This window comes from Leopardus geoffroyi, chromosome E1, assembly GCF_018350155.1.
Source record: "Leopardus geoffroyi isolate Oge1 chromosome E1, O.geoffroyi_Oge1_pat1.0, whole genome shotgun sequence".
NCBI classification, from domain to species: Eukaryota; Metazoa; Chordata; class Mammalia; order Carnivora; family Felidae; genus Leopardus; species Leopardus geoffroyi.
In genome coordinates, this window is record NC_059330.1 from 24,615,859 (window position 1) to 24,641,211 (window position 25,353).

At 47.6% G+C, this 25,353-nt stretch overlaps 1 protein-coding gene across 1 annotated transcript; it reads left to right on the forward strand.

Annotated features, from left to right (window-relative positions):
- Nucleotides 1–15,043: 15,043 nt before the first annotated feature.
- Nucleotides 15,044–24,930, forward strand: LOC123604233. Its single transcript, XM_045490036.1, is given in 5 exon segments — nt 15,044–15,334; nt 15,731–16,535; nt 16,568–20,152; nt 24,541–24,670; nt 24,804–24,930. Coding segments are annotated over 5 exon segments (4,938 nt in total).
- Nucleotides 24,931–25,353: the final 423 nt, after the last annotated feature.

Below are 25,353 nucleotides of genomic sequence, written 5' to 3' on the forward strand. Positions count from 1 at the left end.
CCATGTAGATCCTATTAAGAGAGTGCAGTATACTGAACTCTGTGAAACCCTGGGGAAATTATCTTTCATCTATCACCTTGTTATATTGTTAGCAGTTGTTTGAAAAGCTATGCTGACCCTCTGAGGAAAGTGCCTTACACTCAACTTTGTGAAACAACACTGTGGTGAAATGGTCTTTCCTCTGGCATCTGGTTTCAGAAAGGTAGAATTGATTGAAAACCCTATGGCGTGTCTACAGGCAAAGTGGCATATACTCAACTCTGACACAGCACTGTGGGGAAATCATCTTTCACCTAAAACCTCCTTTCACTAAGTTAGAAATGTTTGAATACACATGTGGGGCCTAGGAAACTAGGGCCTTATGCTCCATTCTCTGACACAAACTGGTGAAACATTCTTTCAAGTAACACCTGATTTCACTAAATGAGAACTCATTGAAAACCTATGCAGAGCCTACAGGGTAAGTGTCATATACTCAACTGTATGAAACAACACTGTGGGGAAAGCATCTTTCAACTAACATCTCATTTTACTAAATTAGAAGTCTTTGAAAAGCTATATGGAGCCTAGGCCAAAGTGCCAAGTACTCAAATCTGTCAAACTACACTGTGAAAACCAACTTTCAACTAACATCTTATATCACTAAGTTAGAAATGTTTGAAAACCTATGCAGGGAATGATGTGGAAAGTGAGATTTACTCGACACTGTGAGAGAATACCGTGGACAAACCATTTTTCAACTAACATCTTGTTTCACTAAGTTAGAAGTGTTTGAAGACCATTGTGTGGTTTACGCGGAATGTGCCGTATACTCAACTCAGTGAACAGAGTGGAGAAAGAATCTTTCACCTAGTATCTGGTTTCACAAAGTTAAAATGTTTGAAAACCTATGCATGACCTATGTGGAAAGGTCCATATACTCTCAACTCTGTGAAACAACACTGTGGGGGAAATAGTCTTTTACCTAAAACCTGCTTTCATGCAGTGTGTAATGTTTGAATACACATGCAGCGCCTAGGTGGATAGTGCCATATACTCCACTTTGTGAAACAATGCTGTGGTGAAACAATCTTCCAACTATCATGCAGTTTCACCAAGTGAGAACTCATTGAAAATCTATGCAGGGCCTATACTGTAAGTACCATACACTCAGTTCTGTCAAACTGCACTTTGCAGAAACCATTTTTCAACTAACATCTTGTATCACTAACTTAGAAGTGTTTGAAAATCTATGCGGGGAACAATGTGGAAAGTGACATATAGTCAACACTGTGAGAGAATACTCTGGGCAAACATCTTTCAAGTCACCTCTTTTTCACTGAGCTATGCACAGACAAGACGGAAAGTGCCAGACTCTCAACTATGCAGAAAAAACACTGTGGAGAAAACATTTCAACTAACATCTTGTTTCACTATGTTAGATGTGTTTGAAAACCTATGTGGAGCTTATGCAGAAAGTGCCATATACTCAACTCTGTGAAAAAACACTGTGGAGAAAGCATTTTTCACAACGTCTGTTAAAATAGTTTGAAAAACTATGCATGACCTACCTGGAAACTGCCATATACTCAACTCTGTGAACGAACACGGTGGCAAATCTATCTTTCAATTAATATCTTGTATCACTAAGTTAGAAGTGTTTGAAAATGTATGTGGGGAACGATGTGGAGAGTGACATATACATGACACAGTGAGAGAATACTGTGGAAAAACCATCTCTCTACTAACATCATGTTTCAATAAGTGAGAACTGTTTGAATACCTATGCAGGGCCTACAAGGTCAGTGCCATATAGTCAACTGTGTGAAAGGACACTCTGGGGAAACCACCTTTTAACTAACATCTTGTGTCCTTCAGTTAGAAGTGTTTGAAAGCCTATGAGGGGACTAGGCAGAAAGTGCCACCATATACTCAAATCTGTCAAACTGCACTCTGGGGAAACCATCTTTCAACTAACATGTAACCACAAAACATACTAAGTACACACAAACACCACACATATATCACACATACCACAATACACAAACACACAACACACAAACACAAAACATTTATGAAATATACACCACACACCACCACACGTACGTTATGCTCAAGACACTTATAACACACATACACGCACAGCCTACACATACCACACACCTTGCACACCACTTTAGCCACATTAATACTTCATACACACATTACACATACACCATGTACACATACATACATTACACACACCATATATACACCACACAGTCACCATGCATATGCCACAAACATATCCAACACAGATCACACATGCCCCACACACCCACAGTTATAACCTTCCGGCAGTATTACCACATTCAACACATATACAGCACAATTTCCAAAAAAACCACCTCTCATATACCACACAAATACACTCCACACACACACAACACACACAAAACCTACACCACATATCCAGAAGACAGATGTCACCTCCTCTACACATAACCTACACATACACTACACACACTATACATATAGACACATATGTGACACATATACCACAGAGCTACACCACTCTTACACCGAACACACAACAGCAGATTCTACAAACACATCACTCGCATGACACACAAATACCACACAAACACCTCACCCATTCACCACATACACATCACACAGATATCTTCCACACACTGTTTACCACACACAATACACATTCCACACACACAGCACACATACACATACACACCCTACACACATATACCACACAAACACACTCATGTACACCATATACACACCATATACCACACACAGCACACTTATACTACACAGATACCACATCTACAACAAACACACCATGATAATTCATACATATATGACATACACACACCACACACACCACACATATTACACAAATTCCACCTGTATGCCACACCATAATGCCATGTGCACCACATACAACACACACACCATACAAAGACCACACACGAACATATATGTTGAGCATACATACGTGACATATATAGTACAATCACAACACATATACCATGTTAACAGCACACAGAAAGACACACACACTGTGCTCACCACACAAATGTCATACACAGACAAAAACCACATATACAACATACATACCATCCATACAGAACAAGATCATGCACTCAACCACAACCACTCCAAATGTATACCACACACACCACACACTTACCCCTCACACACCCACCAAACGCCACCCACGTCTTGTGGTTTACTGCCTGAAATAACACTGCTCAAGTGTCTTTCATGTAGTCTTTCACATACATCTCACAGGCAGTTTGTTGAAACATTCTTTATTAGTGGGTGTTGGAAGAGGTAGTATGGCAAGCATGTAGTCTCATCCCTTGAACATAGCTAGATGACCAGCAAATCATTACCCCAGAAAGCAACCTGAAGACTGGCAGAACCAAGTCCACAGCTACAGGGAGAGAAGAAGCCACATCAAAGAAAGGGAGGAAGTGCAGAGAGGGGGGTTGGGGGAGAAATACATCAAGGTGCTGCAGAGGAGAGAGAGCCCTCTTTGAAGAAAGAGGGAGAGGGAAAGGAGCACACAGGGGAACACACAAGGTGAACCTTTCACCAAAGACACATGAAAAGAGGCTCAACATCACTCATCAGCAGGGAAATACAAATAAGTACTACAATGAGATATCACCACACATCTGTCAGAAGGGCTAAATTTCACAACACAAGGAACTGGTGTTGGCAAGGATGGGGAGAATGGGAAACCCTCTGCCACTGAGAGTGGGAATGGAAACTGGTGAGGCCACTCTGGAAAACAGTACAAAGTTTCATCAAATGTTGCAAGTAAGATGGCCCTGGGGCACCTGGGTGACACAGTCAGGTGAATGAGTCTTGATATCCACTCAATTCAGGATCTCAGTCATGAGACTGAGCCCTCGTTGGGCACCACAGTGGCAGCATGGAGTTCTCTTGGGATTCTCTCTCCGTCTCTCTCTGCACCTCCCCATCTCTCCCTCTCTCCTCTCTCCATCTGAAATTAATTAATTAATTTAAAAATTTACTTACCATTCAAAACTTAGAGTTTCCTATAATACAGCAATTGCACTATGAGGTATTTACCCAAAGCGTACAAAAATACCAATTCAAAGGGATAGAGGCAACACAGTGTTTTCAGCAGCACAATGAAAAATAGATGGAAATGGCTCAAATGTCCGTTGGCTGAGGAATGGATGGAGATGTGAGATATATATAAGATGGAATATAAATATGATGGATGATATATATATATACATATATGTATACGTATGATGGAATACTACACAGACGTGGAAGAGAATGAAATTTCCCTTTGGAACGATTGGCTGGAGCTCGAGAATATTAAGCTAAGTGAAATAAGTCAGTCAGAGAAAGGCTTATGCAGTATGATTTCACTCCTATGTGGAATGGAAGAAACAAAAGAAATAAATAACCATGATTGGAAAACAGAGAGTGGCAAAACAAGAAACATACTCTTAACTATAGAGAACAAATTGAGAGTTACCAGAGGAGAGATGGGTGTGGGGATTGGGTTATATAGGAGATGGGGATGAGAGAGTGCACTTTGTGATGTGCACTGGGTGTTCTGCGGAAGGGTGAAACAACTGAAATCTACACCTGAAACTATTATTACACTGTATGTTAACTAACTGGAATTTAAATAAAAACTTTAAAAACCATTCTGTATTAGCCATAGGGAAAGGCCCTGTGCTGAAGTGCCCAAAACATTACTATGCTTCACATGACATTCTTGTCCCCCATAGACATATAGAGTAACACTTTCCTCACCACCTCTCCTTGTAGACACTTGTGCTTTACTGCTGAAAAGTACATTTGCTGCAAGAGAGTTTTAGGAAGCTTCTTGGGGATATGTAGTCAGAAGTATTCTTAAACCCTTGTGTAGAAGCCCCAGGAAATGGCCTAGCATTAGGTGCCTAAAAGTAGAGTGTGACACACTGTATCTGTCTCTACCGAGATCACTGGTTTGTAGGTGAGTTTTGAAGCCATCCCTGACCCAATGCAGAGCTCTGATGTCTTAGAGGACATCAGGGTCTGATGTCCTAGAAGACAGCTACCCCCATGACCCAGCTCCCCTGCTGCTAAGCAGGCAATAGTATGGTAGGAATGGGAGCCATGTGGACCCCCGCCCTAATGGATGGAACTACCCTCATTTGGAATAACAGACACTCTGTGAAAATACATCATGCTCCATGACATGATCAGCACACAAAAAGTTTTTTGTATGAATATCACACCAAGGTTCATTCCAACATATTGATCATCACATGGAAGCACATTCTTCATATTGCAGAGCCACTGCTGACCCTCCCTACCAATATGACGGGCTGAAACACATCAGAATTTGAAGTTCTGCTCAATTTCTTAAGGGAGAATGTGGGCCTCTTGCTCACAGGTCTCCTTAGGGCATCCCATGGAACACTCCTGTAGCCAAAGACCCCAAAAGTTCTTATGATTCCTGTGCTAGCCAGATCGTGAATACATTGTGCTAGTCAGGTTCTTCTACACATGAAGAACACTGGCCCTTGGTGTATCCAGTTTCAGAAAATTGCTTTATCATCCATCAAGGCCCATCTTGGGGTCCATAAAAACTCAGTCTCTTAGAGTACTATATCTTTCTGCAGATGTCCCATGGAGACCAGTCCTTGTGACTGTGTGACAGGTGGAGCCAGAGTCCGTGGCCTTGTGGTTTCAGGACTATATAGACATCCAGAACCCTAAGGCATCGGAAGGGGTCCAGCTGAGAGCTGTGCATGGGGAGGCTCAGGCAGATGTATAGGCCAGGAGCTGGCTCCCTTGCTGGGCCTCGGGGAAATGAAGATAAACATCTCCGTTCCACACTGATCGCATTCCCATTGGATGGAAATACCGAATGCCTTTGGTCCTGGAGGCAGCCATCTCCTCTGCCTCCTTGTGTTTCTTTCTCTTGATTCACCCTTAGGAGCCATGGAACTGACACTTGCTCAGCACATACCCAGGGATGGACATCGGGTTACCACTCCGTCCCATGCTCAGTTATAGCCAGCAGCTTCGGATATCCCAAAGGAGAATACCCCCTCGTATCTATGAGCTTGGTGGTTGGTTGTTTGTACCAAGGGGTGGGGGGTAGCCTGATTGCCTCCTTGCTCTGCCTAATTGAGGTGCCTTCCTTCTGAAAAAGAGTTCACACAGGAGCAGTCAGCTCCAGAAGTTTGCCAGCAGAGAAAGGGCCCTCTAGGAAAGAGGGCACCAATGCCCCTCTCCACACTTTGGAGACAGTGCTGCACCTCCCAGCTAGAGCACTGTTACTGCTCACTCAATGCAATGATGCAAAAAGCAACAATAGCCAACCAAGTCCCAGGGCTCTCTAGGTCCTTCTGAAGGAAGAAGACAGGCCTGGTGTTGATAGGGCTCCTAGATGGAGAATCTAGAGGGCGTTTTTGTCTAAGCCCTCTGGTGTTCTTCTTCTTACAGCCAGGTTGCCAGAAACAGAGTCTGGGCATTCACATCTCTATAGGATTCCTCTTCCAAGCTCTGAGGAGCTCTGGCCTTCCTTATTCACCTTGACACATCTTTGACCTCTTGTAGAAACATGGTTCTTCCCACAATCCATTCAGAAGCAGTGTCTCAAGAGTTGTATCCTCTGCCTTTTACCTGGGAGTGTGGCCCAGTCCTTGTGACTGGAGGTGAGAGTTTGCCACAGGGCTCCTTCTTCATCAGTTCATTTGCTTTCAGAAGCATGCAGCCATTCTGAGTCTCTGGGCATTTGAAGGGGCCCAGCAGAGGATATTTGTTTTGTAGGCTTGGTCACAGATTTGGAGAGGGAGCTGGCATCTTTCTGGGCTGAGGCAAATGAAGCAAGACATCTTATGTCCAAGTCAATCCCCATTCCCAGTGAAATTGTCGAGTTTTAGCCCGCCTGGAACCCATTTAATTTGCCTTGTGTGTCTGACAAAGTAATTTTTTTTCTCCCTTAGAGCCATGGAACCATCACTAAGCTGGCAAACCTGGTTAGGCCGCAATCTCCCACTCTACTCCTGTGTTCAGTGAAGGCTATCAGGCTATCAGGCTATCAGGCTCTGCCAAAGTGAAGGCTTTGAGTGCCTGGGTGCTTGGTGCTTGGCCTAATGTGGTATGAAGGATAAAGGGGAGCCAGCTTGCCTCACTGTTCTGGATCACTGAGTTGCACTTATTCTGAGAAGCAGTTTGCACATGGGCAGTAGGAACAAGGAGGGGGTCCACACTGGAAAATCCCATGCCAAGTTTGGGGAACCAAGTCCTTGTTACAGGTTCCTGAGCAAGAGCTTTCATAGCCCCATAGCTACAGCTTAAACACTGTTGCCTCCCTCAACTGATGGGAAATGTGGCAGGGATAGACCAAGTCAGAAATCCCTGGCTCCTTAAGAAAGAAGGCAGGCTTCTTGCTGACACGGCTTCCAGGTGTAGTCCTTCAGAGGGCCCCTTTGACCTAAAATCCCACAGGCCATTCTTATTCTGGATACCACCTGGTTGATAGGAGGGTATGTTGGGTACTTCATTCTCAACTTTCTCCAAATCTCATGTGTTGTGAAGAACCCTGGCAGTTTGTGTCTCCATTGCGACTCCTGAACTTTTCTGATGAAAGAGGGTTTGCATGGACACTATTCCAGGAGAGTGTTCCAGAGTAACATCCTCTTGCTTCAGCTTGGTTGTTGGTGGTGTGCTTGTGATGGTGATAGAGGTATTGCACTGGGCCCTTCTCAATTTGGTTTCAGAATGATGTGGCCCTCCCCATACCCAGGGTGTGTGAAGGTGCCCCAAAGAATGCAAGTGGGTAGGCTAAGCCTGAAGTTGGGGGTGGGTACCACCTCCTGTGTGTGTCAAGGGGAAGGGAAAGTTGGGTCTCTTTCCTTGGTTTCCCCCATGCCTACTTGAATGCACAGCTTTGACTCACCTTTATTCATTCCTCTCCAATTGTTGCTTTCCTAACTTGTCAGTTCACACACGGAGACCCTGTGTCTGTCCCCTACTGCAACCAAGATCCCTAATTGGGGGTGAGTTTCCAAGGCTTTCCTGACCTGACGTGTGGCTCTCAGAGTCTGATGTCCTAGAGGGACATCCCCCTGGCCCTGAGCCTTTGGTGTTGGGCAGGTTATAGTATCAAGGGAATGGGTAGCCTCCTTTACCCTCATCCCTAATGGATATAGCTACCCACAACTGAAAGAACAGACCGTCTGGCAAGTGTAACATCCTCCATGACCTGACCAGGGCACAAAAGCCCTTTGAGTAAATAGTGCACCAAGACCTCGTTCCCACCTCTTGATCGTTGCATGGAAGCACATTCTTCATATCTCAGATCCACAGCTGACCTTAATGGATAAGATGGGCAAAAACGCACTAGAAGCCAAAGTTTCCCTCTATTTCTTAAGGGAGAATGTGGGCCTCCTGTTCACAGGGCTCCAATGGTTATCAGTTGCTGAACTCCGGGAGCCAAAGCCCACAAAAGGTGCTTGTGATTCCTGAGCAAGCCAGCTTGCGAATACATAGTGCTAGTCAGGTTCTTCTAAACATGAAGAACTCCAGCCCTCATTTTTTCCAGTTTCATAACACTGTTTTATCATCATTCCAGGTTCGTCTTGGGGTCCTTACAAATTCAGTCTTTCAGAGTACTATCTCCAGCTTGCAAATTTCCCATGAGGACCAGCCCTTGTGACTGTGGAACAGGTGGAGCTAAAGTGGCCTTGGCCTTTTGGTTTCAGGTCTACATGGACATGCAAAGACATCGGACATCATAGGGGGTCCAGCCGAGAGCTCTGTGTGTGACGAGGCTGGGCCAGACATATTAGCGAGGAACTGTCCCCCTTGCTGGGCCTAGTTGAAATGAAGATAAACATCTCTATTCCACAGTGATCACATTGCCACTGGATGGAATTATTGAATGCCCTTTGTCCTGAATGTAACCATATCCTCTCCCTTCCTGTGTTTCTTACTTCCCCTTCATTCACCCTTAGGAGTCTTGGAGCTGGCATTCACTCAGTAGGCACCCTTGGATGGGCGCTGGGTTCCTACTCAGTTTCATGCTCAGTTATAGACATCAGCATCTCACAGATATACTAAAGGAGATATCAGAGAGCCTTGATACCCTGACCATGGGGCTTGGCTGTTTGTAGTAAGGGGTGGGTGAGTGGAGCCAGCACACCTCTCTGCCTGATTGATGTGCCTTCCTTCTGAAAAGCAGACAGTTCACACAGGAACTAAAGGCTCCAGAAGCTGGTTGGCACAGAAAGAGCCTCTTATAGTAAGAGGGCAAAAATGCCCTTCTCCACACTTTGGAGCTACAGCTGCGGGGACCTCCCAGATATAGCACTGTACCTGCTCACTCCTTTAAATGTTGCAAAAAGCAACAAAAGCTGACCAAGGTCCAAGATGCGCTAGGTCGTTCTGAAAGAAGAAGGCAGTGCTAACACGGCTCCCAAATGGAGACACTAGATGCAGTTTTGCATAAGCTCTCTGGTGTTTCTTCTTCTTCTTATAGTCAGGTTGCCAGGAGCTAGTTCAGGGCACTGCCTTCTCCATAGAATTCCCCTTCCAAGCTCTGAAGAGCTCTGGTTCTCCTCATCCCGCTTGATGCATTGTTGCTGTCTTGTAGAGACAAGGGTCTTCTCACAATCTTTTCAGAATCAGTGTCTCCAGAGTCCTATCTTCTGTCTTTGACCTGAGAGTGTGGTCCAGTTCTTGTGACTGTGGGAGAGTTTTTGCCACAGAACTCCTTCTTCATTAAATCACTGGTTTTCAGGAGTATACATCCATTCTGAAGGCCAAGGAATTTGAAGGGACCCAGCAGAGGATGTTTGGTGTGTATGCTGGCCAGAAATTTGGGCAGGGAGCTGGTCTCATTCTGGGCCGAGGGCAAATGAAGCAAAACATCTGTGCAAGTGCATCCCCATTCCTACTTGAAATTTTGAGCTTTGGCCCACCTGGTGCCCATTTCTGTCCCCTTGCTGTGTTTTTGAGAATTTATTTTTTTTCTTCATTAGGTGCCATGGAGCCATCCCTCAGTCACTTGGCACCCCTGGGTAGGCCACAAACTCTGACTCTGCTGCTGTGCGCATTGAGAGCTATCAGGCTCTGCTCTACCAAAGGAAAGCAGGCCTTGAGTGGCTGGGTGCTTGGTGCTTGGCCTGCAGTGCTATGGAGGGTGAAGGGGAGCCGGCTTGCCTCACTGTCCTGGATGATTCAAGTGCCTTCATTCTGAGAAGCACACAGTTTGCACCTGGGCAGTATGAACCAGAAGAGCGTCAGCATTAAAAGAACCCTTGCCAGGAATTAAGGAACCAAGTCCTTGCTGCAGATTCCTGAGCAAGAGCCCTCAGAATCCATAGCTACAGCTCAAGCACTGCTACCTCCCTCAACTGATGGGAAAGGTGGCAGGAATAGACCAAGTCAGAAATCCCTGGCTCCTTAAGAAAGGAGGCAGGCTTCTTGCTGGCAGGGCTCCCAGGTGTAGTCCTTCAAAGCCCACAGGCCTTTCCTATTCTGTGTAGAACCTGGTTGAAAGGAGTGTGTGACTCTAGTGCTAGTGCTAGTGCTAGTGACTTTAGCAGTGTGTGTCTCCATTGCCACCCCTGAGCCCTTTGGATGAAAGACTGTTTGCAGGGAAACTATTCTGAGACAGTGCCTCAGAATACTATCGTCTTTCAGCTTGGGGGTTTGGTAGTGTTCAGCTTGGGGTTAGTGATGGTGATACAGGTGTTGCATTGGACAATTCTCATTATGGTTTCAGAATGATGAGGCTCTCCCCAAACCCAGGGTGTGTGCAGGTGCCCCGGGAGAATGCCCTGTGGCTATGCTTAGGCAGAGGTTTGGGGTGGATCCTGCCTCCTGTGTTGGACAAGGGGCAGAAAAGGTCATGCTCTCTTTTCTCGGTTTCTCCCATGACAATTTGAATGCACAGCTTTGATTTACCTTATTGTAATTCCTCTCCCATTGCTGCTTTCCTAAGTTTGTCTCGGTTCACACACAGAGACCCTGTGTCTGTGCACTATAACAACAAACGTCCCTGCAGTGGAGGTGAGTTTCCAAGCGTTTGCGGAGCCAAAGCAGGGCTCACAGAGTCTGATATTCCAGAGGACACCAAGGTCCCCTGTCGCTGAGCCCTTGGTGGTGGGCAGGCAACGGTATCATGAGAATGGGTAGTCACATGGATCCTGCTCCTAATGGATGGAGCTACCCTCATTCAGAAGAACAGACGGTCTGTGCATGTGCAGCATGCTCCATGAGCCTGATCAGCAAACAAAAAGCCTTTTGAATCTACTGCACCAAGCCCTCATTCCCTCCCCTTGATCATCACATGGAAGCACCTTCTTCATATCTCTGAAGCTCTGCTGCCCCTCTCGATGGATAAGATTGGGCAGAAGCACCCCAGAAGATAATGTTCCTGTGTATATCTTAAGGAAGAATGAGGGCCTCTTTCTCACAGGGCTCCAACAAGCATCCTTGGCAGCAATCCTGTAGCGAAAGCACACAAAAGGTCCCTGTGATCCCTGAGTGTGCCAGCTTGTGAGTATATTGTGCTAGTCAGATTCTTCTAAACATGACGAACTTTGGCTTCATTGTTTCCAGTTTCAAGACATTGCTTTATCATCTATTCCAGTTCGTCTTCTCCATAAAAATTGAGTCTTTGACAGTACTATCTCAGACCTGCAGGCGCCCGTTGGGGAAAGCCCTTATGAGTGTGGGAGAAAGGTGGAGGCAAAAGAGCCTAGTCGTTTTGGTTTCAGAACTGCATGGATATCCAGAGCCCTAGGGCATCAGAAGGGGTCCAGCCAGGACTGTTTTTTGGTGGGGCTAGGCCAGATGGATTAGCTGGGACCTGGCTTCCTTGCTGGGCCTAGCAGAAATGAAGATAAACATCTCCATTCTACACTGATTGCATTCCCATGGGATGGAATTATTGAATGCCCTTTAGTCCTGGCTGCAGGCATTCCCCTGTTTCTGATGGCGTCTTCACTCACCCTTAGCAGTCATGGAGCTGACACTCAGCAGGCACCCAGGGAAGGGCATCACATTCTAACTGTGTCCCCTGGTCAGTAGCAGCCATGAGCATTTGATATTACAAAGGAGAATAGACCTCCTATTGCTGATCTTAGTGCTTGGATATTGGAAGCAAAGCGTGGGGTGAGTGGAGCCAGCTCACCTCGTTGTTCTGCCTGATTGAGGTGTTTTCCTTCTCAATAGCAGAGAGTTCACATGGGAGCAGTAAGCTCCAGAAGCTGGTCAGCACAGAAAAGCCCTATACACGAAGAGGCACCAATGCCCCCTCTCCACGCTTTAGAGCCACAGCTGGGAGAAGCTCCCAGCTATAGCACTGTCACTGCCTACACCATTTCATGATGGGAAAAGCAAGAGGAGCAGACCCAGCCCCAGGGCTCTCTATATCCTTCTGAAGGAAGAAGGCAGGCCTGTAGCCGACAGGGCTCCCAGATGGAGACACTAGAGGGCACCCTTGCCTAAGTCCTCTGGTGTGTCTGATTCTTCTCAGGGCCTGATTGCCAGGAGCTGATGCTGAGCCTTCCCTTCTCCATAGATTTCCCCATCCAAGGTCTGCAGAACTCTGGCCTTATCCACCTTGACACACCTTTGATGTCTTGTAGAAACAATTTTCTTCCCACAATCCGTCACAGTCAGCATCTCAAGAGTCCTATCCTCTGCCTTCCACCTGGAAGTCTGGTTCAATTCTTGTGACTGGGGGTGAGCTTTTACTGCAGGGCCGTTCTTCATTAATTCACTTGGTTTCAAAGTATGTGGCAATTCAGATGCTCAGGGCATCTGAAGGGATTCAGCAGTGAATGCTTGGTGTGTACTCTGGGCCAGACATTTGGACAGGGAGCTGGCCTCCTTCTTGGCCAAGGGACAATGAAGCAAGACATCATTCCATGGAGATCCCTATTCCCGCTATAATTGTCAAGCTTTAGCCTACCTGGCGCGCATTTCCTGTCCCTAGATGAATTTTTGACAATTTATTTTTTTTCTCCATTAGGAGTCATGGAGCCATCAATCACTCAGAAGGCACCCCTGGGTACCTTCAAACTCTCACCCCTTTCCTGTGCTCAGTGAAAGTGATCAGGCTCTACTCTACCAAAGGAAAGAAAGTCTTGAATCCCTGGGTGATTTGTGCTTGACTTGCTAGGCTATGAAGAGTGAAAGGAGCCAGCTTGCCTCTCTGACATGGATGATTGAGTTGCCTTCATTCTGAGAATAAGACAGTTTGCAGGTGGGCAGTGAAAAGAACAATCCAAATAGTTTAAAGCTAAGTTCTCTCTTCCCGTATTATGGATCTTTGACAAGAAATACAATTGCTGAGAAGTCTGTTTTGCTTGCTGTTTGCTATGAGCATTGTGAGACCTTTCCTGGATGTAACCCGCCGTGTAGTAGAATGGGTAATTGTAGTAATTGTACATAAACTAACTGGCGTCCTTCGCTTCTGTAATCTTGCTTGCTTAACACATTCCTCCCCTTCCCCCTTCCCTCTCCCGCCGAAGGACACAGAGCCTTCCCGCCGAAGGACACAGAGCCTTCCCGCCGAAGGACAGATAAAGGATGCCCAGTCAGAAAACAACAAATGTCCTTGATTTGAAACCTCACCTATGCTGTTTATCCCTGTCTATAAAAACGCTATACCAACCCTGATCGAGGCCTCTTAGCGTCACTGGTAACCAGTGCGCAGAGGTCCAGGTTCGAACCTGCAATAAACGCCCCTTGCCGCTTGGCTTTGACTCACGACTCTGGTGGTCTTTTGTGGGAGGTTTAGAAACTTCGGGCATTACATTTGGAGGTTCCACCGAGATCTCCCCGAGCCCACCAGACTTCTGGTCAATGGGTCGTATCTGACTCCGATCGGTAAGTAAGCCGGCTCTAACGTTCTTCCTTTTCTCTCTGATCTGTGCTTCTTCTCTGGAGAACCGGTTCTGTCTGGAAGCTGGTGTGACCCTGGCGGACGCGCTATAGGGCATCCAGCCGGGGTCAGTTGGAGACGTCCACTGACATCTGGGGGCCTGCTTGGCCCATCTGGGAGCCTGCTTGGCCCATCTGGGGACCTGCTTGGTCCATCTGGGGGCCTGCTTGGCCCATCTGGGGACGTGCTTGGTCCATCTGGGGACCTGCTTGGTCCATCTGGGGCCTGCTTGGCCCATCTGGGGACCTGCTTGGTCCATCTGGGGGCCTGCTTGGCCCATCTGGGGGCCTGCTTGGCCCATCTATGGACCTGCTTGGTCCATCTGGGGGCCTGCTTGGCCCATCTGGGGACCTGCTTGGTCCATCGGGGGGCCTTTTTTGGCCCATCAGGATTCTTTTCTGTGGGCTGCTTACGCCCAACGCGCCTGCGAACTAAATACTTTCATTTTCTTTATGAACCTCCAGAGTGCTAAAAAAATATCTCTAGGCGTCTAAAAAAGGAAAAACCATCTAGGCATGCCAATTGTTACCGGTATTTTGATGTGATGTATGTCTGTGTGTCTGTCTGTTGAATGGAATGATTGTTGGGAGTCAGGGGCACGCGCCTGACTTACCCTATGTGTAGTCCCACAGCATAAGCTACGGGATTCAAGTGGGCTCTAACCCAATTTCCGCGGTGATCCTCATATGGCTTAAGGCAGTCAAAATCTTTTTGATCCGAGCAGGGGGTTTATACCTGCCCGCCCATGCTAAGAGGCACCTAAGTTCCTGCGAGGGATGCGGACGGGCGAGTACGCGAGTGCTTCTTTGTCAGTCTAAAGAGTGCTTCTTTGTCAGTCTAAATGTATTGTCACCCCTGGGCCCTTGTAATTACCGCCGTAACCCTTTCTGTCTGGCTGGCTGAGAAAGTTGGAACCGCTGCGAAAGATTTTTGTTAGTTCTTGTTTTTCTTTCATGGGTCGGATGTTTTATTGGAATTAAGTGTTTTCTCGGCTGATCAGAATTAATTATTCCATCCTTTGTTTCTCTCTCCTCCTTTCTCAGCTCCCTGCGGCTTTCCTTCCCGCCTCCTGACCAGCAGCGCCCCCCCTTCTCCTCTCCTCTTCCTCAGAATCATAATATGGGCCAAACGCAGAGCACCCCTCTCTCCCTCTTTCTCACCAATTTCAGGGACGTAAAAGCTAGAGGACACAGCTTAAGCCTAGACATTCACAAAAGGAAGTTAATTCCCTATTGCCGCTCTGAATGGCCCACCTTTGGGGTTAATTGGCCTACAGAGGGAACCTTCTGCCTCCCTGTGGTCCTTAAAGTAAAATCAAAAATTTTCCTACCAGGGAAAGAAGGTCACTCGGATCAGATTCCCTATATTCTGGTGTGGCAAGATTTAGTAGAAAACCCTCCTCCTTGGATGGCCTCTTCCTTAATAGCAGAGTCATGCCAAATCCTAGCGGCTAAATCTATCAACCCTCCCAAGCCGCCAACTCCAGCTGCACCCCCTGTTCTCCCCGACAGCCAAGATTCACCTTTCCTAGACCCTCCCCCTTACCAGGTTCCTCCTCGCACTCCACAAGCTGCCCCTATCCCTGTTGCGCCGGCAGAGCCTCCCATAGCCCAACCCATAGGAGAACTGGAGAATAGGGAGGCTCAACCCGCGCCCATGCCTAGTGGGGGTGAAATCCAAGGGCCAGCTGGACATACCCGTAGGCGGGCCCCACGTGAGCCAGGACTCCGCCTTCCTGACTCCACCGTAGCTTTACCCTTACGGGAAATAGGGCCTCCCGATGATACAGGGAATCCCCGACTTCAATACTGGCCCTTCTCTACTAGTGACCTATATAACTGGAAGACCCAGAATGCCCGATTTTCTGACAACCCTAAAGATTTAATAAGCCTCTTAGACAGCGTTATGTTTACTCACCAACCCACCTGGGACGATTGTCAGCAGCTCCTCCGAATCCTGTTCACCACCGAGGAGCGAGAACGAATTCAATTGGAGGCAAGAAAGCTGGTTCCTGGAGATGACGGCCAACCCACTGCTAACCTTGATCTCATTAATGCAGCTTTTCCCTTGACCCGACCCCCACAGGATGGCTGGGACTACAACACGGCAGAAGGTAGGGGACGACTGCGCATTTATCGCCAGACTCTAATGGCGGGTCTCCGGGCTGCTGCACGCAAGCCCACTAATTTGGCAAAAGTGTATTCAATAATACAAGGTAAGACAGAGAGCCCTGCCGCTTATTTAGAAAGATTAATGGAAACCTTCAGACAGTATACCCCCATGAACCCCGAGGCCCCCGAAAATCAAGCTGCTGTTGTAATGGCCTTTGTAAATCAAGCAGCCACTGATATTAAAAAGAAACTCCAGAAACTAGAGGACCTGGAGGGAAAGCAGATTCAGGACTTACTCCGCATTGCCCAGCGTGTCTATAATAATAGAGAAACTCCAGAGGACAGGCAACTTAAAGCCACCAAGAAAATGACCAAAGTCCTGGCTACTGTTGTCCAAAAGCCCCTGGATAAACACCAGCCCCTAGATAAGGACCAATGCGCCTATTGCAAAGAAAAAGGCCACTGGGCCCGAGAATGCCCTAAAAAGAAAAAGCCACATCATGGTCAAAACCGTGGCAGCCAAAAACTACACCTGCCCTCTTCACTCAAGATGCAGAATAGGGGGGACAGGGTTCGGATCCCCTCCCCGAACCTAGGGTAACGCTACAAGTGGAGGGGAACCCAGTTCAATTCTTAGTCGACACAGGGGCACAACATTCGGTCTTGATCAGACCCCATGGAAAAATTTCTGAAAAATCTTCCTGGGTCCAAGGGGCTACGGGAATAAAAAAATATCCCTGGACCACCCAAAGAACTGTGGACCTAGGAAATGGGAAGGTTACCCATTCCTTCCTAGTCATCCCTGACAGCCCGTGCCCCTTATTGGGAAGAGACTTACTCACTAAAATGGGGGCCCAGATTCATTTTATGCCAGGGGGCCCCCAAGTGACTGGCCCTCACAACCAACCCATTACCATACTTACTCTGAGATTAGAAGATGAATATCGACTCCATCAAGGGCCACCCTCACAAAGTCAAAACATAGAGCCCTGGCTCCAGCAGTTTCCAGAAGCATGGGCCAAAACCGGGGGTATGGGATTGGCTAAACATCGCCCAGCTCTATTCATAGAGCTGAAACCGGGGGCAGATCCAGTTCAGGTCCGACAATACCCGATGTCAATGGAGGCCAAAAAGGGCATCACACCACATATCCGTCGCCTCCTAGACTTAGGCATCTTGCGTCCCTGCCATTCAGCCTGGAACACCCCCCTGCTGCCCGTACGAAAACCTAACAGTGCAGACTACCGTCCGGTACAAGACCTGAGAGAAGTTAACCGCCGAGTCATGGACATACACCCAACAGTACCCAACCCCTATACCCTCCTAAGTGCCCTCAGCCCAGAAAAACAATGGTATACGGTCCTTGATTTAAAAGATGCTTTTTTCAGCCTGCCTCTGGCCCCCAAAAGCCAGGAGCTCTTCGCCTTCGAGTGGTCCGACCCTGAGAGAGGCATAAATGGGCAACTTACCTGGACCCGGCTTCCCCAAGGATTTAAAAACTCACCCACCTTGTTCGATGAGGCACTCCACGAGGATCTGGGTGAGTACCGGAATCAAAACCCCGAAGTAACTCTCTTGCAGTACGTTGACGATCTTTTAATCGCCACTGAGACTGCCGAAGCTTGCTTGCAAGGCACCAAAAATCTCCTCCGGACACTTGGTGCCCTAGGGTACCGGGCTTCAGCAAAGAAAGCCCAAATTTGCAGATCCGAGGTAACCTACGTGGGGTATCTGTTAAGGGAAGGCCAGCGATGGCTCACTGATGCACGGAAGGAAACCGTTCTCCGCATCCCCCGACCCACGACCCAAAGACAGGTAAGAGAGTTCCTAGGATCGGCCGGGTTCTGCCACTTGTGGATACCTCGGTTTGCCGAGATGGCTAAGCCTCTTTACTTGGTCACCCGAGAGCAGGTGCCCTTTGAGTGGACAGAGGAAACTGAGTAGGTTTTCCAACAAATTAAACTCGCCCTGTTGTCGGCACCAGCCTTAGGGCTCCCCAATGTCTCCAAACCCTTTCCTCTCTTCGTAGATGAAAATAAAGGGGTAGCCAAAGCAGTGCTGACGCAACTCCTTGGCCCATGGCCCAGGCCCATTGCCTATCTTTCAAAAAGACTGGACCCAGTAGCGGCTGGCTGGCCCCCTTGCCTCCGTATGATCGCTGCTACAGCTCTAATGGTAAAAGATGCTGATAAGTTAACTATGGGACAAGAGTTACATATCACAACCCCTCATGCCATCGAGGGAGTCCTCAAACAACCTCCTGACCGATGGATTAGTAACGCCAGACTGGTTCACTACCAGGGACTATTATTAAATCCCCTCAGAATCATTTATGCTCCCACCCGAACACTAAACCCTGCCTCCCTGTTACCAGACCCGGACTTGGATACCCCTCTCCATGACTGCGCTGAGATATTGGCACAGGTTCATGGAGCTCGGGAAGATTTACAAGATCATCCGCTGCCAGACGCCGAAGTTACCTGGTTCACTGACGGCAGCAGCTTTATACATCAGGGTCAAAGGTACGCGGGGGCAGCAGTCACAACTGAAACTGAGACTGTTTGGGCAGAGCCTTTGCCAGCTGGCACCTCTGCCCAACGGGCTGAACTTGTGGCCTTAACCAAGGCACTGACTTTGGGAAAAGACAAGAGACTAAACGTATACACCGATAGCAGATATGCTTTTGCTACGGCCCACATACATGGAGCTATATACAGAGAGAGGGGACTGTTAACTGCAGAGGGGAAAACCATCAAAAACAAAGAAGAAATATTGGCTCTTTTAAAGGCACTCTGGCTGCCTAAACGACTAGCCATCATACTTTGCCCAGGCCACCAAAAACCGATCACACCGGTGGCCAGAGGAAATAATCTGGCTGACCAGGTGGCCCGAGAGGTGGCCTTACAGGTAGACTGTGCTTTAATGACCACCCTACCAGACCCCGGTCCAGCTAGTTTACCAGAAAGTCCCACCTACACTAAAAAAGACCTAGACTGGATCCAAAAGTTGCCTATGACTCAGTGCCTTAATGGATGGTGGAGAGCAGCGGACTGCAGCATAATCCTCCCAGAGGAAATGGGAAATAAAGTCTTATCCAAAATGCACCGGGCCACTCATATGGGCACAAGAAAAATGCAAGACTTAATAAGACATGCTAGGATCACCATTAAAAACTCTAGGACAAAAATTGAACAGATAGTTACTAGCTGTAAAGCTTGTCAACTAACCAACGCCACCAACCACGGGAAAAACCCTGGCTCCAGAACTCGCGGAACCAGGCCGGGAGCCTATTGGGAAGTAGACTTCACCGAGGTAAAGCCTGGAAAATATGGATACAAATATTTGCTAGTGTTAATAGATACCTTTTCAGGATGGACAGAGGCCTTCCCCACCAAGCATGAGACTGCGCAGGTAGTAGCAAAGAAAATGTTGGAAGACATCATGCCCAGGTACGGATTCCCTACCCTAATAGGATCAGACAACGGACCAGCATTCATTTCAAAGGTAATACAAGGGATAGCGCAGTTTATTGGGGCCGATTGGAAACTACATTGTGCATATAGACCCCAAAGTTCAGGACAGGTAGAAAGAATGAATAGAACCCTAAAAGAGACCCTAACCAAATTGACCATAGAGACTGGCGCTAACTGGGTAGTCTTACTCCCCTACGCTCTGTTCAGGGTGCGGAACTCCCCTTATAAACTTGGATTAACCCCCTTTAAAATCATGTATGAAGTGCCCCCCCCTATAATTCCCAACCTACAGTCTAATGTGTTAACTGAATTTGATGATCATGAACTTCTTATTTCCCTGAGGGAACTCCAGCACACCCACCAGGAAGTTTGGCCCAGATTGAGAGCCATTTATGAAAACGGGTCCCCTCCTGAGCCGCATCACTACCGACCCGGAGATTGGGTATACGTGCGGAGACACCAGCAAGAGACCCTCCAACCACGGTGGAAGGGACCCTACATTGTGATCCTAACCACACCCACTGCTCTCAAAGTCGACGGGATTGCTACCTGGATCCATTACATCCACGCCCGACCAGCTGATCCCTTTGCAGTTCGAAAAGACTTCGTGCCAGAAGCCAACACCACCTGGACGATTGACCAGAGTAAGACCCATCCTTTAAAATTGACCCTGCGTCGAAAACCTGACCCCGAAAACCAGCTAAGACCAAAGGCCTGGGTGTCCCATACCAGGACTGTTGCTGCAGCGCCGGACCCACAATGATCGGAGGAACACTCATAAGCGTACACTTGCTCACCTCCTACGGACTGATAAGTATTGCAAGCAACCCCCATATACCCTATACTTTAACTTGGGAGGTTTCTAATTTAGAAACCCATGAAGTCTATAATACTACCACAAAGACAGATGTTCCCTTAAATACCTGGTGGCCGGATCTCTATTTTAATTTAAAACAGGTGGCTAAGTCAGTCGGACTAGTCCACGGGAGGGAAAAAGAAGCAAGAATTTACTTAAGCGAAATAGGATTTTATGCATGCCCTGGGTTTGGACAGAAAGCTCACTCCATATGTGGGGGAATTCTCAGCCACTACTGTAAGTCCTGGAGCTGTGTCACCGCCAATGACGGTAAATCAAAATGGAAGGTAACACCTCTTTACATCGACATGTCATTTATCAGGCCCTGTAACATGTGGGGTAACTTAGGCTTTTCCGGCCGAGGATATTACTCAGAAAATTGTAACCTTGTCCGTATCAAATTTCTAGAAGATGGAAAAAAAGAAACTAGATGGACCAAGGGGCTTACTTGGGGAATCTATTTATATCAGAGACCACCCAACTATGCAACTATTATTCAGATAAAACTAAAGGTACAACCCAAGGTTCCACCAGTGTTAGTAGGACCAAATCCAGTAATAGGGGCCACAAGTGAGCCTACTACTACTCCAGGGCCCACTAGTGAGCCTCCTGACACTACGGGCAAGGGTACTGGTTCTTCGACCACTCAGGTGACCCTGAAAAAAACTCGAAAAATTCAAATCCCATTCAAAGATGACCCCTTATGGGTAATGATAAATACCACTTATAAGGCCTTAAACCATACTAAACCCAATGAAACAGAAGCTTGTTGGCTGTGTTATTCCATAAAACCTCCATTTTACGAGTCAGTAGCAATAATAGGAAATTATAGCACTGCAAACAACTCAGACGCTTGCAGTTGGGGACAGAGAAAACCCGGCCTCACACTACCAGTACTTACGGGAAATGGGACATGCATAGGAACAGTGCCAACAAAATATAGCCACTTATGCATAAGTAACAGGAATATATTCAATACTTCAGAAAACTGGATTATTCCACCAAATAACTCATGGTGGCTCTGTTCTCATGCGGGATTAACCCCTTGCCTCTATAAGGACATGTTCAATCAGTCAGAATTCTGTATAATGGTAATTGTGTTCCCAAAAATCATATACCACACAGCTGAGTATGTAGACCAGATGTGGATAGCACCTAAAAAAGTGACTAAAAGAGAACTCATTACTGCAGGGGCTCTAACTCTGGCAACCATATTTGGACTCGGGGCCATCGGAACCGGGACAGGGATCTCGGCCTTAACTATACAAAACAAGGGATTTAGTATACTTAGAGAAGCAGTTGACAAAGATATAGAAAGAATAGAAACTGCCATCACTTCGCTTGAAAAGTCCCTAACCTCCCTCTCGGAAGTAGTTTTACAAAACAGGAGAGGATTAAACCTGCTGTTCCTACAGCAGGGTGGTCTCTGTGCAGCACTAGGAGAAGAATGTTGTTTCTATGCTGACCACACAGGAATAGTAAGAGATTCTATGGCCAAGGTCCGAGAAGGACTAAATAAACGAAAAAAGGAAAAAGAACAAGAGGCTGGATGGTTTGAATCCTGGTTCAGTGCGTCCCCATGGTTAACTACCTTGCTCTCCACCTTACTCGGGCCTCTGGCCATCCTACTTCTAGCTCTCACATTCGGCCCCTGCATCATAAACAAAATTATTAAGTTTGTCCAAGACAGGTTCAATGCTGTACAATTAATGGTCTTACGAACTCAATACCAACCACTCGAGACATTACAAATAGAAAACTGAAGATCCAAGATTGGCTCTTTAGGCACAAGAAAAAGGGGGGAATGAAAAGAACAATCCAAATAGTTTAAAGCTAAGTTCTCTCTTCCCGTATTATGGATCTTTGACAAGAAATACAATTGCTGAGAAGTCTGTTTTGCTTGCTGTTTGCTATGAGCATTGTGAGACCTTTCCTGGATGTAACCCGCCGTGTAGTAGAATGGGTAATTGTAGTAATTGTACATAAACTAACTGGCGTCCTTCGCTTCTGTAATCTTGCTTGCTTAACACATTCCTCCCCTTCCCCCTTCCCTCTCCCGCCGAAGGACACAGAGCCTTCCCGCCGAAGGACACAGAGCCTTCCCGCCGAAGGACAGATAAAGGATGCCCAGTCAGAAAACAACAAATGTCCTTGATTTGAAACCTCACCTATGCTGTTTATCCCTGTCTATAAAAACGCTATACCAACCCTGATCGAGGCCTCTTAGCGTCACTGGTAACCAGTGCGCAGAGGTCCAGGTTCGAACCTGCAATAAACGCCCCTTGCCGCTTGGCTTTAACTCACGACTCTGGTAGTCTTTTGTGGGAGGTTTAGAAACTTCGGGCATTACAGGCAGTATGAACCAGCAGGGGTTCAGCTTTGGAAGAGCCCTTGCCAGGAATTAGAGACCACTTCCTTCTTGCAGATTCTTAAGAGCCCTCAGAACACAATAGCTACAGCTCAACCACCACTGCCTCTCTCAACCTTGGGAAAAGTGGCAGGGATAGACCATGACAGAAATCCTTGGCTCCTGAAGAAAGAATGCAGATACTTGCTGATGGCTCCATGGTGTAGTCCCTCAGAGGGCTCCTTTGCCCTAAGCCCACAGGCCTTTCTTATTCTGTATGCAACCTGGATGATAGGAGACTGTCCTGGGCACTTCATTCCCAAAATTTTCTAAGTTCCATGTGTGATGAAAACTCTGCCAGTGTGGGTCTCCATTACCAACCCTTACCTCTTTTGATATAAGATAGTTTCATGGAAACTATTCTGATATAGTGTCTCAAAGCAATATCATCTTCTTTCAGCTTGGGGGTTTGGTGGTACTTTTCTGATGCTGTTAGAGATGTACAGATGCTAGATGCACTAGCACTGGAGTCACACACTCCTTTCAACCAGGTTCTACACAGAAGAAAGGCCTGTGGGCTTTGAAGGACTACACCTGGGAGCCCTGTCAGCAAGAAGCCTGCCTTCTTTCTTAAGAAGCCAGGGATTTATGACTTAGTCTATTCCTGAAACATTTCCCATCAGTTGAGGGAGGTAGCAGTGTTGGAGCTGTAGCTATGGGGTTCTGAGGGCTCTTGCTCAAGAATCTGCAACGAGGCCTTTGTTCTCTAATTCCTGGCAAGGGCTCTTCCAGTGCTGACCCATACCGGTTCATACTGCCCATGTGCAAACTGTCTGCTTCTCAGAATGAAGGCAACTCTCTCATCAGGTCAGTGGGGCAAGCTGGCTCCACTTCACCCTCCATAGCCCACCAGGCCAAGCACCAAGCTCTAGGGACTAAGGACCTTCTATTCTTTGGTAGAGCAGAGCCTGAGAGCTCTCACTGAGCACAGGAGCAGAGTGAGAGTTTGCAGGCAACCAAGGGGTGCCAGCTGACTCAGTGATGGCTCCATGGCCACTACAGGAGAGACAAAATAAATTGTCACAAATACAACAAGAGGAAGGAACTGGGCTCCAGATAGGCCAAAACTCGACATTCGGAAGATGCTTTGCTTCATTTGCCCTCAGCCCAGAAGGAAGCCAGCTCCCTGCCCAAATCTCGGGCCCAACTACACACCAGACACTCCCTGCTGCTCTGCTTCAAATGCCCTGGGCTTCTGAATGACCACAAACTTTTGAACCTCAGTGAATTAGCGAAGATTCGGCACTGTGACAATACCGAACGCCCAGTCACAGGATTGAACCTGCCTTCCCGGTGGAAGGCAGAGGATAGGACTCTTGAGACCCAGAATTTGAACTGATCCTGAGAAGATCCGCCCCCCCCCACCCCGCCCCCCACGGCTTGCTACAAACACCAAGGAACAAGGTCAGGAATAGGAGGACTATTCTCCTTTGGGATATCCGATGCTCATGGCTGTTACTGACCAGGGGACCCAGTTGGAACGCGACAACCCTCCCTGGATGCCTGCCAAGTGAGTGTCAGCTCCATGGCTGCTCAGGAGGAATGAAGAGGCAGTCAGCAACAGGGGAATGGCTGCAGCCAGGACCAAAGGGTATTCAGTAATCCATCCCATGGGAATGCCATCAGTGTGGAATGGAGATGTTTATGTTCGTGTCCCTGAGACCCAGCAAGGGAGCCAGCTCCCAACTAATCCATCTGACCCAGCCTCCCCCAAAACAGCTCTCCGCTGGACCCCTTCTGATGCCCTAGGGCTCTGGATGTCCTTGCAGTTCTGAAACCAAAAGGACTGGGCTCCTTTGTCTCCACCTTTCCCGCACTCATAAGGGCTTTCCCCATCAGGCACCTGCAGGCCAGAGATAGTAGTCTTCAAAGCCTCACTTTGTACGGAGAAGATGAACTGTAACAGATGTCCTGAAACTGGATACAACGTGGGCCAGAGTTCATCATGTTTAGAAGAACCTGACTAGCACAATGTATTCACAAGCTGGCGTGCTGAGGAATCACAGGGACCTTTTGTGTGCTTTCGCTACAGGAGTGCTGCCGAGGATGCTCGTTGGAGCCCAGAGAGGAAGAGGCCCACATTCTTCCTTAAGGCATACACAGGAAGTATGTCTTCGGGGGTGCTTTGTATCCATCGAGAGCGGCAGCAGAGCTTCTGAGATATGAAGAAGGCGCTTCCATATGATGACCAAGAGGTGGGAATGAGGGCCTGGTGCAGTGTATATTCAAAAGGCTTTTCGTGTGTTGATCAGGTCATGGAGCATGCTGCACACGCACAGACTATTCTTCCGAACGACGGTAGCTCCATCCATTTGGGGCAGGTCCACATGGCTACCCATTCTCACGATACCAAGGGCTCAGGGACAGGGGGCCTTGGTGTCCTCTGGGATATCAGAGTCTGCGAGCCCTGCATTGGTTCAGGAAAGGCTTGGAAACGCATCTCCCTGCAGGGACCTTGGTTGTTGTAGGGGACAGACACAGGGTCTCCGGGTGTGAACTGAGACCAAGTTAGGAAAGCAGCAATGGGACAGCAATGACGATCGGTGAGTCAAAGCCGTGCCTTCAAATTGGCATGGAGGACA